Consider the following 16,335-nt stretch of genomic DNA (forward strand, 5'->3'; position numbering starts at 1 on the left):
CATATAAGTAAACTTGTAAGTAATGATTTAAGAGCAATTTATCATCCAATTATCCCTCTAATTAGCAGTATTTTGACTGATCTGGCTAACAAGGCTACAAGTTTGTTTGGAGGGGGGGTACATGCACATCAAAGATGCATAGACGGTCATTATAAATAACAAAAAACAATTAAAACCAATTGCTAAATACAATAATTTTACCTGTTATGTTCTTGAATGTGTGTATATCCTACACCCTAACATGTGTCAGCCTTAGTCTTACATTCAGACAATAAATTTCACACTCTTTCAATAAGAACCTTGTTGTCTCAAATTAGTGACACTTGCTTAAATTGCTGTTATGTTACTCCAAACCCATTCTTAGACAGTTGTTACCTTACGTAGCCTAGTGTCCTCCTCATCTGTTCCTGTCAGACTACAAAGTTACTGAGCTGTGATTTGTTCTGTTGGCTGTTAGTTGTGCTTTCCCAGCCAACAAACATGAAAAGGAGGCTCTCTAGCACCAAACCGCCGAGGCTCACAGATAACACTTTAGATGGTTTTCTTTGAAGAGAATATAATTTTTGTGTCGACTGTAAAATCATTAGACAGAGGCGCACATACATAGATTTGCAGCAACATGCACACATGCACAAACTATCGCCCACAGAAACACAACATACACATTACACACATAAGTTACGTCCACTTGTGCATGTGCAAGAACACACACATACGTACGTAGACACAAACGGATGTGACCGTAGTGCTGTGGCCACATTAGTAAGGGGACTGTGTTTGCTCCATAGGGAATGTGCCCTCTGGCTACAGCATCTGAGTGCCTCCATCGATATATGTGGCTCCTATACACACGCACACATATAGAAAGACACAACAGTAACACACACAAATCTTACATGCCACACACACACACACACACACACACACACACACACACACACACACACACACACACACACACACACACCGTTCCACAGATAACACATCATCTTGCTACTCATTGTAAGTCATGAAAAGAGGCACAGAGGCGGCACACAACACACACTCCCTCTTTGTCCTTTTAAACACTTTGATGCTGGGCTCAGTTAGCCCTTTGCTGAATATGAGCCCAGGCTCAAATGGGAGTGCAGGGGTCAGTGCCAACAACTGTCGGCTTGGCAAGGTGTCACTGCCAGGCTTCATTATCAGAGCTGGAGACAAAGTGTAAGAGCCAGCAGCTGTTGGAAAATCAGCCTGTGTGAAGGGCCAGTTAAAGATTTCTCATCGTTTAAGGTTGATCATAAAATTATGATCAAGCTAAGAACTCTCCTGATGATTTTATAAAGTGAGCTCTGATGCATTTTGGTTTTACTTTACCATTAGGTGCCAGAATGTATTTTAAGGAACAATGTTATGATGCTCAAATTATGTATGCAGTGTGCGTGTCATAGTACCGACACTATTTAAGCTGTGAAACACGTCTTGCTGTCAGAGCTGTGAAGGTTGCTAATGTGCTGTCTTGCCAAACACGAGATTAACAACAACAACAGCAACAAATTGGCTTGCGTGGCCAAAAGCAGACTATAGTAAAAAGAGCCTTAAATTTGGCATTTGGCTCCTTGTCTGTCAGACTCTCACTGAACTTTTATAATCCTGTCTTTTGTGCTTGTTTTTATGTCCTCACCTCATTGGCTGCTTTTTAAATGAATTCCTTTTTTGATGACTTTCTCTGTCCATTGTTTCTGTCAGTACTGGACAGATATTTACCTTTCATGGAACCCAGAGAGCTACCCCGGGGTGCAGAACCTTCGCTTCCCTTCTAATCTGATATGGGTTCCAGATATCCTCCTCTACAACAGGTATGTTAAAGCTGCCTTGTGCCCCAAGACTTTTAAACAGCCGAATCCTTTTTACTCAGTGTCCAACACAATGTGATGATAAGAGACTTTAGACAGAGTGACTAATGAAACAAATAAAACCAAAAAAAAAAAAAAACACTCAAAATTAAACTCATCATCAATAAATAAATAGTTCTGTTATTTTCTTGATTAATCATTTTGTTTACAAAAATAGCTATAAAAGGGCCAATATCATTTCTTAAAACGGTGTCTTAAAATTGCCCAATTTGTCAAAAGACAAGTCTTGCACTTAAAGATTATCAGTTAACTGTCATATATGATAAAGAAAAAGAAAAAAAAGAGAAGCTGGAAACAGCAAATGTTTGGCATTTTTGCTTGATTGAATTGTTACTAGGGATGAGTACAAAAACCAAAATTAAACAGGCCCCAGGGCTGAAGACCAGAGTATCGATAAGCTGACGTTATCGGTTCTACACTCAGTACTTGAGAAATTAAGAAAATAGATTTCCTGTTTTTTAAAACATAGGGCATAAAGCGCATTCTATCTCACCAACTCTGTTTGTGATTAAGACATTCGTCTATGAATGACGCATTTTCACTGTTGCCAACCCAGAGGCGAGACCTCTCTCTCTCTGTCTCTCTGTCTCTCTCTCTCTGTGAGGGGCGGGGGCAGCTTCGTGTCATACGCCAGAGCACAGTGCAGCACAGGGACACAGACTCTGCTCTTAGTGTCAATGGCAGAGAGAGCTAAATGTTTTCAAGTGTGGTTCAGTCTTTTGAATTTAAGAGCAGAAACACAAGCGATCTCTGGAATCATCTGGTGAAAGTCTGTTACACACAGATGGAAAAACGTACAGTTCACAGTTTTCGACCGACTAGCTTGTAGTTCATGCGTCGTTGTGTCGTGTGTTCTGTATGCTGCAGCCTGGAGCCACACACAGTAAATTAAATTATACAAACACGAGTTAATGATGAAAAGTAACCGATAACTATCTAATTGTTATGGGAATGTTCTTTTCTTGTTAGTTTGTTAAGCAATGCTTAACAAACTAACATACAAAATAAGCAATGTTAATACTATTCTTCATTTGGTTTGTTTTTTTCTTACAAAATGAAAAAAAAAAAAGATAACAGTACCGTTAAAGTACCGGATCGATAAGTGGTACCAATACAAGTAGTAGTACTGTTAAATTCTTAACGATACCCATCCCTAATGGTGACCTTGGTTCAATCTGCAATCTGAGTGGTTCACATTCTGACAGACAGGAAAGTTCTGTTTTATTGTCCAAAGTAGCAGCTGCCTGTAAACATACATACGTACTTTGCAGCAAATTAGATATTGATTCTGGAGATAGAATGTTTCCTTTTTTCAAATTTCAGCGCCATTAATGCCTAAAACTAAACCTACACAAAATGTTAATCCATGTACAGAACTCATTTTTGACAAGACATCACAGAAAATTCTAAACTCACAAAATGACATAAACAATTAATCAATCATTAAAATAATTGCAGTTATTCTCCTGTTTATCAGCTAATCATTAATTGATTAATGATCTCAGTTCTAAATATCCACTTGAATATTCCACAACTAAAATAGTCATGTAAAAAGCGTACAAATGATTCACAGGAAATTATATTCAATATTTTATAATGTCACATCAGAATTAGGCATTAACTGGTCATTTTACTGGTCAAATGAAATCCTTGCTCCACAGGCGTACAGGATTTCTACTCTGTACTGACAGAGCCATTTGTTAATTCACCCGTTTGCATTTAAAATCACCCACACTGTAGTTTTACTCTCATGAATTAGAGTGGTTATTTAATAAAGTATATTGACTCGAAGCAGTGGATGAAGAAAGACGAATAATAAAAGCTCAGTTTTGCTGCTAATTGTAACCGTACCTACTGGCCACAGGCGCGATCAGCACAGTGGTTAATCTGTCACTTTTTTCTGTTCTCCTCTGCTCTCCTCTCCTTCTCCTTTCTTACCTCTTCTACACCAATTTGTTTTCTGTTATACATGGGCAGATACTCTAGATTGCCTGGGCTCTGTTTACCCAATAACACAGTGTATAGACATTGTCCCCAGATGAAATTTCACACATGGATACTGCCCCATTTAATGAGATGATTGAGCCGATTCCCTCTGGGAGGACATAAACCATAACTCCCAGGGGCTTTGCATCTGTTGCCTGTAATGGGCAGTGCTGTAGAAATTGGCCTACTGAAAGCACTGCGTCAACTGGTTGGAAATGCCAACAGAAAAGCCATTGAAAATGTCTAATAGATGTCCAGTCTGAGAAGAATTACTGTATATCAACTTTATTTAATTTCTGTATTGTACCTTTATTTATATGCAATATTTTAATCTGTTTTAAACATCGTCGCCATGTCTTTGAAGCAGAGTCACTCATATTGAGCTCTCAGAGGAAACATTCATCTGGCTGAGCTAGCATCTGTTCATACCTTTGTCAGAGAGTGGGACTTTGATAGTAAGAAAGAGACAATCTGTCTCTTGAGCAGTTTGTTGGTTTCTTTGATTCAGAGGTCGGTCTAACAGAACCTCTGTCCTATTCCACCCACTAAGCCATTTTGGCTTTCTAGTATTTGGATGGAGATGAAGCTCCGTTGCCTGTTCTCCTGCTGCTTGGCCAGATTACAAAGATACAAAGAATTCAGGTTGCTGGGTGTTTTGTGAGATTGATTTTCACAACGTGGTTTGGACCTTCTCCGTTTTAAAAGCAATTCAAGGACCTCCCAAGTCTGCCAGTGAGCGACTTGATTATTTTCCAGAGTCCTTTGTGTTTCAGCCCAATTTTGTCCTCAGACACAAGCTGCTTTCAGATATTTATTAGATTTATAGACAGCTGCCTACACGGTAAACAAATCGAAAACATTTACCCTCTACAAAACAGCTTTGACGTACTGAAAAAACAACAGCAAAACCCAACATGACTTTACCAGGCACAAAAAAGATACAGGTCTTAAACAGGTCTATATATGCTTACCTTGCACAGAAATCTAGTTTCTATTTTTAAGTTCTTATATCTCTGGAAGATTTCAGAATTTATTTTTGGACCTGCAAGACTAAGATAGATATACAGTGTACAAGTTTAGGTACATTAGATAAAATTCAGTAATAGGGGGAAAAAAATGTAAAAAACAGATGCGCTACAGTCTAGTCACGTTATTGCAATAGCAAGCTTTTCTTCCAGTTTCACACAGCAAAGTGATGGAAGACAGTTCTGACTTACTAAACATAAATCAAATTACTGTGCAAGGAAATTCCATTTGAAAGAATAAGTGGAATAAGTGGAGTGTGGTGCTGCTGTTTATGTGCAGCTTTTTCACAGTGTTACTAACTGGAAAAGAGGTTGTGAGATTGTAGGCCTTTTTTAAACTGTCGAGCCCCAGCAGAGCATATGTATGTAGTTTTTAATGTATGAATCCTTTGCGTTACTCAGAATCACACATACTGTCTTTTTCTTACCCAAAAGATCACACTGTAATGAGGCAAAGACAACACGATACTAGGCAGAGTTGAAGCTGATTGATGGCGCTGGCTTTGCAGCTCTACCTTCAAGGTGATTGAGGATTCATAAATGGGGTGGGTGGCGGGGATGACAGATTTCCAGCTTAGCTCGAGTTGCGTGTGTGAGAGAAAGTGAGACAGAGAGAGAGAGAGAGAGAGAGAGAGACAAAGAGAGAGAAAAGTGAGAATTTTGGCTGTCTAACAGGGATGATACAGAACATTAAGCAGCTTACGGTGGGGATCAGCGATCACTAACGATAACGACAATATAGTCCTGACACAGACCCAGATTGAAACTGACATTCCTTATGCATGCAGTATAAATCATGAGTACAATCATACATTTCTATTTTTATGAAGCAAGGAACCAAGAAAGAAAGCCGACTAAAAACTTGAGATAAGAATTACTTTCACTTATTACCATTGGGAAAATTAGGTCATTGCAGTATCAAGATTTCAGCAGGGACAAAGTATGAGAAACACAAAAAATGTATAAAAAGAAAAATGTAACCTGTAAACAGCCTCTTAAATAATGAAGAATAAAGCAGATTTATGTCATTCTCAGCTTTTACATATACAAAAAGCAATGAACTTTGTGTTGTCGGAATGGAAATCAAAAGTGTTGTTTAGGTGTTTCGAATGATGACAATACCATCATAAAGAGGGGGAAAACCGGACATCATTTAGGCCCTGTTCAGACCTGGCATTTACATCCATCTCGGGTGATCTGATCACAAATGGACAACTCTAAGTACATGTGTGAATCCAGCCAAGATGCACTGAAGACGCATATGAGATCCAATCATTCAAACCACATTTGGGGGTGGTCAGGGCCACATGTGGCCATATTCTTTTAGTAATGTGAACGCAAATGCGCCCTGGGCCACAGTGAAGGACCGCCTACTCGACTGACCTCCTCTGCCACAGTCTGTTTAGTCCCAAAGCAGTTTCATAATGAAATGAAAATATTTGACCAATTCCCAAAGCCAATCTCACAAAGCTGTGTGTGTGGCTTTCCAAAGGTCTGCATGAAAAAACGCATAAATGTGGATGAGGCCAGTCTGGAGATGCAACAGGAGTTCCAATGCAATGCCTGGTCGATCACGTTTGTCTATCTACCCTTTGCCTCACAATCGTCAAGACAAAAGAGCTTTGGTGTATGATAAGCCTTCACACTCATAGATCTGTAAGTCAAACTGGACTATTTCATGTCTCGTCAGCACCTGAAGCAACACAAACGGGACCAGATCAGACCAGACAAATAAAACACGTCAGACTGTCAAACTGCACTTCACATGCTGGAATACAGGGGGCAGCGTAAGGCAATTTTTCAAACTTTCTGAAACTGACAATCTGACAAGCACGTCAACTTCAGGCAACAGTTGGCGAGGTGCTATACTGTGAACGCCCCTTCTTCCTGTTTGTAAGATTCATTGCGTCTTGCCCTTCAGCAGCTATTTTGTCTCACCCTGGAGTGTGGCCATTAGCAGCTATAAACACTTCTAAACATGGTTGACACTTCATATAAACTTGTTTGTTTCATGCATAGCCTTGTCTGAAGAGCAACCTTTGGATCAAGCAACCTTGCCTCAGGTCCCCTACTTGAGCCAACCCTTGGAGGGGAGCTTGCAGCCGTGCCATGTAAGCCCACCTCCTGTAAGGTTGGGTGTACGGTTCAGGGCCCTGTCAATCAAGGGAATGGCGAAAGCCCTGGTGTCCTGACCTCTGACTGTGAAAACTGGTTCTGGGAGCATGGAAAGTCAGCTCTCTGGTGTGGAAGAAGCTTCAGGGGGTCCAGGAAGTGGGAAGATGCCAAAGGTCAGAAGCCTCAGGCTGAGCGCTGCTATGTTGGAGATTTCTCTGCAGAACAAGAGGAGTGACTCTGTGTGACTACGTGTGACTACACAGCAAACAGCAGTTCAAAGAACTTTCTCGGAGTCTCTGGGTAGGTCCATTACACTACCCCGGGAGCTACAGACATATTTTTTGATCATAATGTAGTTTGTAAAACAACACCATAGGACAAAAGTCAATTTTTGTCCTTGATGCTATTTCAGGGCTGCACAGTGGTGCAGTGGTTAGCACTGTCGCTTCACAGCAAGAAGGTTCTGGGTTTGAACCTGCCGGCTGGGGCCTGTGCGAATTTTGCATGTTCTCATCATGCCTTCCTCCCTTAGTTGACAGACATGTAGGTTGGGTTGATTGGCGACTCCAAATTGCCTATGAATGTGAGCATGAATGGTTGTCTCTATTTGTCAGCCATGTCATAGACTAGTGCCCTGTCCACAGTGTACCCTGCCCTCGCACAATGTCAGCTGGGATTGGCTCCAGCCCTTCCTGCCACCCTCAAAGGATAGGCGTTATAGCTAATGGATGGATGGATGTTATTTCATTCGCAGAGAATGTGCAGAGTTTTACAAGTTTCCACTATAACAGATGCAGGATAGTCTGTTTTCTCAGTCCACAGCAGGGTAGTCTCTCAGAGTTGGTGGAGGATCTAAAAGGTAGACAGCTGTATGTTCTGTATGTGCCTTGTTCAGCCCAGCAACCAAAACTCTTTTCAGATGAATAATAAAGGAACCATTTGTCCTGTACCAGGCATCATTTTGAATATTTCACCATTTACAGACACTTGGGAGGGTGGCGCACAAGGGGGCTGACTTTCCTGCTTTCATTGTGTTTCTTATGTAAATAATGTAAATCATCTCTCTGTCCAGCTGTTTGCTTTACATGTAGAGATGCTTTTCCTTGAGAATCTAGACTGTATGGTGCTGTATTTCCTGGCTTTGAAAGCATCTGTTGATGATGATGATGATTATGATGATGACGATGATGATGACGATGATGATGATGATGATGATGACGATGATGATGATGATGATGACGATATTTTAGCAATGTTTTTACAGGAATTAAATGTAAATGCAGGTGATGCCATTTCATTGAGCCAGAGGGTATTAAAGCAGTATGTTCTAGATATATGTATTCTGCCAGGGTGGAGGAGAAAGGCTTTCTTTTATTTGCATAAAACTTTATTATTCAGGCGTTTGTGGATTTCTTTAGGAGCACACTTAAAGAAATATGTCCATATTGATGACTGATTACTCAGTGGTTTTAGTAGGCTAGTCACTTCTACTGCCGATTATCTCTTGTTCTTTCTCTTCACTATGGTGATATCCTCCTTTTGACAGCATTATTTGTTATGTAAGAAGATAGCATATCATTTTCTTTCAAATTTGTTTTTAATTTAATGGTGACATCTAAAAAAGGTTAAGTTCTTGGTGAATCCCAGTGCAGGCAAAAGGACTCAGTTAGGATTCAATACCTTCATCATGCCCTTATCTTTTCCACATGGCATATAACCTTTTGGAAACATGTTCTACTTAGTGATTGGATTAAGATGTGGTTAAGGTTATTCATCAAGGAATTTCCTATTATGCTTATGTGAGTTTGTTATTTATTGTGTAGCCATGGTATAAATCTTCCCATGCTATGAGGTTTGCCAATCCAGGCATTGGCTGAACTTTAATTTAAAAGAACCTCTCTCACATTCACCGTTTCCTGCATTTGTGTTTTGATAGATGGTTTTTAGAACAGGAAATTAATCCTTTCACATTTTAAATGCTAATGCCACCCAGTTAATGTATATGTTAGGTAGATATATTCACAATAACATTACAAGACTAAATGCTAATTTAGTTCATTTATTCCCAGCAATGGATAAGAGCAATTGCAGCTGTTCCAAAGTATTCTCACAGCCCCTTTGTTTTTCCACCCTACGCTCAGTGAAAAGAGTTATTAGATTTAGATTATTGATGTAGCAGCTATAAGTCTGCATTGGGTAAAGCGTTGTCCTGTTATATGCCTTCTGGGCTCAGTCCCAGTGCACTTTGCTAAAATTTATGTTCTACTTGTCTAACAAAAAGACTTCAGGAAGAGTTTCAGCATGCCCCTCACTTTCTCCCTCTGCTTCCAGTCTCATAGTGTAAATGGTAGTAGCAGTAATAGATGATGGTGTGGGTCAGACTATTGTCTGGCACTCATTCATTGCTCAAATTGAGGTGCATTCATTATACAGTGTACCTGTGGGGTCACTGCATACTGAAAGATATTAATAAATACCATACTAGTTCTGAATGAATATTATCCTGCCATCACAGGAAGTCTTTTACTGTCTCATTACATCTGTCAAAAAAGTTTTATTTTCAGTCTTGTACATTTTTTTTTTTTTGTACATTCATCAGCTCCTGTCTGTTCCATTATTCAGCACAATACCAGAACAGATCCGTCTTTGCTTAGGCACACTGGTACTTTGGGCTAAATGCTGATGTCATCTTTCTGACATGCTCACACTGCCAACGCTAACATACTGATGATTAGAACTTTTAATATTTGCCATGTTCACCATCACATTAGCATGCTGACATTTGCTAATTAGCAATAAAATAAAGTACAGATGTGGCTGAAGGCAATGTCATTAGCTTTTCTGGTAGTTCATCATAAATCAAAGTACTGGACAAAGTCAAATTCTGTGATGAAAGGTTTAGGGGACCGGATAATGATTGCATCTCACTCTGTGGGGGGCATCAGTATGTGCAGCAATCTGTCCAACAGTTGTCCAGATATTTTATTCAATATTAGAAAACGTTAACGTCATGATAGCAAGAGGAAAAAAAAAACAAGGGATCACAGTCATTCAGAGCCATGCTGCTTGGTTAAAGGGTACTTAACATATTTCAATTTCACTTTATGGGACTTAGTTTACGCACAGAATTGACCTTATTTCTTGAAGGTGTGGACATAAACTGCTATAACTACTTTAGATGAAAGACGTGTATGTCAGGTGTGAGATAAAGCTACAGCAACATGATAAAAAAATTACTGCTCATTACTTGGTGGCCATGAGCCTGAATTATTTTTGTTGAAAGCCCTAAAATTCCTTTAGGTTTCCTCCAAAAATCATGGTCACTGTAACTGTTCGTCACTATATGTATTTTAATGCAGATTCAGATTTAAACAACCAATGCAGAGGTCTGTGTGGCCTCAGTGCCGGGAACTGCACTTCAGTGCTTTTCTGATAATGAATACTTGTTAACTGAATGTCTTTTGAAATCTGTCCCTCAGAAAACTGTTGTTCAAGGTATTGAATTAACCGGGACGAAATGTTTCTATGTTTGTTTTTACTGTACTACAGCCCTGACTGTCCCCAATATTTGTATATTACAACTATAAGAACATCTGTTCCCAGATATGTACAGCCCTATGGTTTTACTCTCTGACAGAAAAACACAGATGTAGTAATTTTCTGGGGGGTTATTTTTGTCCTTGTGAAAAATGTGTAATTTTCTGATTATGATGTCCGTACTTTGGTTTAGGTACATAATGCCCCTTTGTTTGAAGGACATCTTGATGGCAGACAACCATGTTTGTTTACGATGATCAGCAAAATTAAACCCTGTCTGGGTAGATCAACACTAATCCCCCTCGTATCTCTATGTCACCTTCATTTTCACCTGCTGTTTATCGTCTGGGTTCCTATTTGCATCTGTTTTTACCTTTCTACTTTCAACTCTACGACCTCTGGCTTTTAACTTCTCTCTCAGTTTTTTTCTCTCAGCCTTTCTTATTTCCTTGAACCTGCTCTAAATGCTCCATTTTTGTTTTAATGTTATATCCAAGCACTCTTCTCTGCCCGCAGCGCTGATGAGAGGTTTGATGCAACGTTCCATACAAATGTGCTGGTTAATGCCTCAGGAGCCTGCCAGTACATCCCACCAGGTGATGCATTCAAGATCTTCTGTGTCTTGTCTTTTCACTGTGTTACATATCCCATATATCCTTTTTTCACTGTTGTTAACGTGGCTGTATTATCAGACGTGACGATCGCAGTCGTCTTCACAAACACGATTAGCACTGTCATCATAATTATCACATTATCACAACAACCCCCTCACTCTCACTTAACTCACTGAGTGCAACTTTCCCAGTAAGCATGGTGATCTTCAGGCAAAAATACTGGGTTAAATTTTGAAAATTGAAAGGATTTTAGACGTCTAAGTTACATGTAACTCCTGCTTCAACTACGTACATTTTATTGCAGCTTTTATCATAGGACCTGCCACATGTTGAGACACAGGCACTGAACACTACTGAAACAGCAGCCACACACAACCTACATATAGAGTAGATTTTTACTTATTGCAAACCAAAACCATGGTGACTGTGTTTTGTTTGTTACACACCATTAGTGAGGAGGGACGTACTGTGATGAGTAATCTGACTACTACTACTACTAAGAAAGCGTGTACATTAATGGTCTTATTTTTAGTTCAGTTCATCAGTTGTTAGATTGTATGTTTTATTACAGTTAAATTCTTAGTAGTTTTGATGATAATTTGATGAATTCTTCTGTGATACATCAAAAATAGTTTTTCTCAAGTGGAAGTGAAATGCCGAAGTTAATTTTCAATGAATCAAATTATGAATCAAAATAAATAAAGCACTTTTTCAAAAGTAACTTTCTCAAACACATCTCTCCAGGCATCTTGAAGAGTACCTGCTACATCGACGTACGGTGGTTCCCATTTGATGTGCAGAAGTGTGACCTGAAGTTTGGCTCCTGGACTCACAACGGCTGGCTGCTGGACCTCCAGATGATGGATGTAGACATCTCTACCTACATACCCAATGGGGAGTGGGACCTCGTAGGTAAGAGGAATAAGAGACAGGCAAATTAAGATGCATTCAGGTGCGTAACACCAGTAAAACAAAACAAAAAAGGAAATCAGAGAGATCACCCTCAAAATTACTGATTTTCATTGCTTTTCCAAAATTTGTGTGTTTTACCAAAAAGTGGTTAATTTAGAACAAATTAACAATTACCTGGTGAGTGAAAAGAGTTTTAAATGAGCTGTTTATTACAGCAAACTGGGTACAAAAACAAATTGAAAAGAATCTCTATGCTGACATAACATATAAGCCTAGAATTATCACCTCCACCAATCAGCCAAGTTGCAGGAAATATGGTCACAATCTTCCCTTCCTGAGTTACAGCATTGAATAAGTCTTTTGGCAGAACATTATGATGTCACAGTGAAGTTGACCTTTGACCAATTGGATATAAAATGTCATCACTTTTTTGATTACGTTTGTATTAAATTGTGTCATAATTAATGTATGAATTTCTGAGTTATGGCCAAAAACGTGTTTTATGAGGTCACAGTAACCTTTGACAACTGAAACCTAAATCAGTTCATACTTGAGTCCAAGTGAATGTTTGTGCCAAATTTGAAGAAAGTCCCTTTGGGAGTTACTGAGATATCGCGTTTACGAGAACGGGACAGATGGACAGATGGACAACCCGAAAACATAATGCCTCCAGCCCTGGCTGTCGCCGGCGCAGAGGCATAATGAGGTGTGAGGGCTCATGCTGAGAGGGATTAAAATTACATATGAGTATTTGCAGGATATGCCTGAGCATCAAATTGAATCTGAAAGACTGATAAAGAGTCTGACAGAGAGACTTCAATATCAGGTCCTTCATGTCATATTCCAGGGAGTAAAGACATCCATTCAGTGTCACCCAGCTCTGACAGCAGGTGTTTCAGTAATGTCAGCTTCCTGGTAAGATGCCATTCTCACTGACATTTTCCTATCTATCAGTCCTGGTTAAAGAGTGCTGCTGATAGCCTGGAGAATATTACTGCTGTTTAGTGCAGCTGTATCCACACCGTTTCTTCCAGTTGATGAAATCTTGGACTCTTATACCCTTTAATTTATTATATAAATGCATTTCATGAGGAAAACTCAAACCTTGTTTCTAATTAATATAAGATGAGTCCAATTTCAAATACATGACCAACAGGTTTGTTTTACTGCAGCTCAGAAACCTACATTTGTAAGTTAAATTTGTTGTTTCGGTCAAAAAGGCCAAAACCTACATGAAAGTTGGGTGCCTTCTTAAAGAAAGTTTTACGTTTCTTTAAGTAATTTACATTGCAATTGATTCCTGATGTGATATCTTTGCTTATTTCCGTACCATGTATCTGTCAGTGATCTGTCTTGAGTCAGTAAACAGTGGGCAGTCAGGGAATTATGGGACTAAGGGCTGAGTGATTCTCATTGTTTAGAGGATTTATTTTGTTGCTAGGCATGTCATAGCAGCAACTTGGGATTTCCCACCATTCCCAGCAGCTCATTTTATTATTCCTTGTGTTACCTTGTTTCTTTCTTGGTCCTAGCTTCTCAAACTCTGTCCGCCCTACCTGTCAGTTTCTCTCTCTCTCTTTTCCCAAGAAACAAAGACAGAGAAAGACTGACAAGTTCAAGAAAAATATAAATATACTGATTCTTTCTCTTTGTTCCCTCTCTCTCTCTCTCTCTCTCTCTGTCTCTGTGTGTATGTGTATGTGTGTGTGTGTGTGTGTGTGTGTGTGTGTGTGTGTGTGTGTGTGTGTGTGTGTGTGTGTGTGTGTGTGCAAATGAAGAACTCTCATCATCTCTAACCTAATTTTGTGTGTTAATCAGAGGGCAACAGAAGAGTTCATATTCACACACAAACACGCGTACACACAAAGTCAGCGGACCCAGCTGGCTGGGGGAATGAAGGGGGAAGCCATGGGTGTGTGTGGTGACAGCTGGCCCAGGGATGGTTCACTTAATTCAGGCACAGCCAGGCGGCAGGCTGGCCAAGAACACACACTGTCCTGGTACCTCAGAACATACCCATGCCCATGCCAGTGAACACACACACACACACACACACACACACACACACACACACACACACACACACACACACACACACACACACACACACACACACACACAGAATGTGGTGGATGCATCTGCAGGTCGGCAATCCATCAAATTAGTAGATGGCTAACAAAAGCTATTTCTCTTCAGCCTTCAGGTGACACAGTTTAAATGAAATGAAATGGAATCCATGCAATTAATGTGAATTGAAATTCACTGCACACAAACACACACACACACACCCTCTCTGGGCTTAAATCAAGTTTGTTTTGGTGACATCTCACCCCAAATGAGTTGCGTATTTTGAATATGTTCCTGATTAAATATCAAGGCTTCATTCAGAATTCAGAATCACTAAACACAGCTGATACAGACAGCTGTGCAATGATGCTTGAACCTTAATCAAATCCATGGCACTTGATTTTTACTCACCATTATTTGTTGACTAACGCACAAGTAACTTTCCATCACTCTTTCATACAGAGACACACACACACACACACACACACACACACACACACACACACACACACACACACACTTGAATTTGAGCAGACCAAAGTGATGTAAATGTGAATATGCCAATAAGACAGATAATGAGCAATGGCGTACTTGTGAGTGGTTTGTAACAGTTTTGGAGGCATAGTGAAGTGATTAGACATTGACTCAAAATCTGAAGGTTGCAAAGTTCAGATCTGAATGTACGTTAAGCCTGTACTGTAAAACTAAAGTTTACTATGTATGTTCACATGTCCAGTAAACATACTGTATGTTCATATGTATTTGTTTGCAGGTGTGACTTGTCAGTGTGCAGATTTACAGTTATATAATCTTTCTTCTTGCTAACTTTTTATTAATTGCCATTTTCCTACTCTGGTGCGCCTGCTGAGATCCATTACAGACGAAAAGCAATAATCTGCAGCTAATCAACCACAGATTCAGAAAACAAAGTCTGTTGATGAACAGGAATCTAACATTTTGCAACAACATTAAATTTGCTGTGGAAAAAACACAGTATTTCTGTAAAGCACAAAGTTAAGGACCTGGGACTTGACTTTCGACCGCTGTCTGACAATAGACGTGGCTGTGCTTTATATGATTTTAGATTTTAAAATCTATTTTCATACACAAGGTGAAACAGTGTGGAGTAGATTACTGTTTTATATAAAAAAAGATTGCACCATTACATCATTGTATTATGTACGGTATTAATTTAGGCAAGAGTGCATTTGCTGTTTTTTAGTGAGAAGCTGCTTCCCACATGCTTACCAAGAAAAATAATTTTTTGGTAAAACCCTAATCTTCCCCAAAATCACAACATCTACTACAGAGTATTTGTGCTCAGTTTAAGTCTGGAGTTTTACCTTCTGATGCAGTAAATGTAGATTTAACAACATATTTGTGTGATTTTATTGAAACTGGTATTGAATTTATAACCTAATGTCCTGTAGATGGTGAAACACGTTTATTTGTAGTAAACAGTGTTAGTACCTGGTTTAAAGGCACACTGACTGTGGGATAGGGCAGGATTTATCATTTAATTTTCTGACTTTTATTTTCATTTCAATGATTCAAACCAGTGACTTTCTGATCACAAAGCTCCTATTTCAACCATATAAAAACTGTGCCACTACAGATTTTATTGGTAATAATTTTTAAGTGATCCTCTATGCCGACCTCGCTCATCGACACTGAAAAAAATGACAACATTTACATCAGTAGCCGCAATCTTCTTATTTTACACACATCTTTGAAAACTATTCAGTCCAGCAGAACTGGAAACTGGACTTTTATTTCAAAACTCTGTGTCTTTGACCTCTAATTGACATCTTTCCCCCTCTTCATTTGCCCCCCAGGTGTGCCAGCTAAGCGTAATGAGCTGTACTACGACTGCTGTAAAGAACCCTACCCCGATGTGACGTTCACAGTCACCATGCGCCGCAGGACACTTTACTACGGCCTCAACCTGCTCATCCCCTGCGTGCTCATCTCTGGTCTGGCTCTGCTGGTCTTCCTGCTCCCTGCTGACTCCGGAGAGAAGATATCACTGGGTACGGAGCGGAACACACACATCAGTACAGCTCTGCAATCACACACACACACACACATGATTCATGATTATAATCATACATGCAGACAAAAATGTATCTCTCTCTCCAGCCTTGGTGATCTCAGCGAATCAGGTCCTGACGCGATTGTTAACCC

General features: G+C 39.7%; 1 protein-coding gene across 1 annotated transcript in view; it reads left to right on the top strand.

Annotated features, from left to right (window-relative positions):
- Positions 1-16,335, top strand: part of LOC130166943 (neuronal acetylcholine receptor subunit alpha-7-like) — a 48,091-nt gene that overhangs the window by 23,831 nt on the left and 7,925 nt on the right. Inside the window, exons 4-7 of the mRNA XM_056372809.1 lie at positions 1,729-1,838; positions 11,075-11,154; positions 11,917-12,084; positions 15,987-16,181. Coding sequence (XP_056228784.1) covers positions 1,729-1,838; positions 11,075-11,154; positions 11,917-12,084; positions 15,987-16,181 — 553 coding nt within the window. The remainder of the gene's footprint in view (positions 1-1,728; positions 1,839-11,074; positions 11,155-11,916; positions 12,085-15,986; positions 16,182-16,335) is intronic.

The sequence above is a fragment of the Seriola aureovittata genome, chromosome 3 (genome assembly GCF_021018895.1).
Source record: "Seriola aureovittata isolate HTS-2021-v1 ecotype China chromosome 3, ASM2101889v1, whole genome shotgun sequence".
Lineage (NCBI taxonomy): Eukaryota > Metazoa > Chordata > Actinopteri > Carangiformes > Carangidae > Seriola > Seriola aureovittata.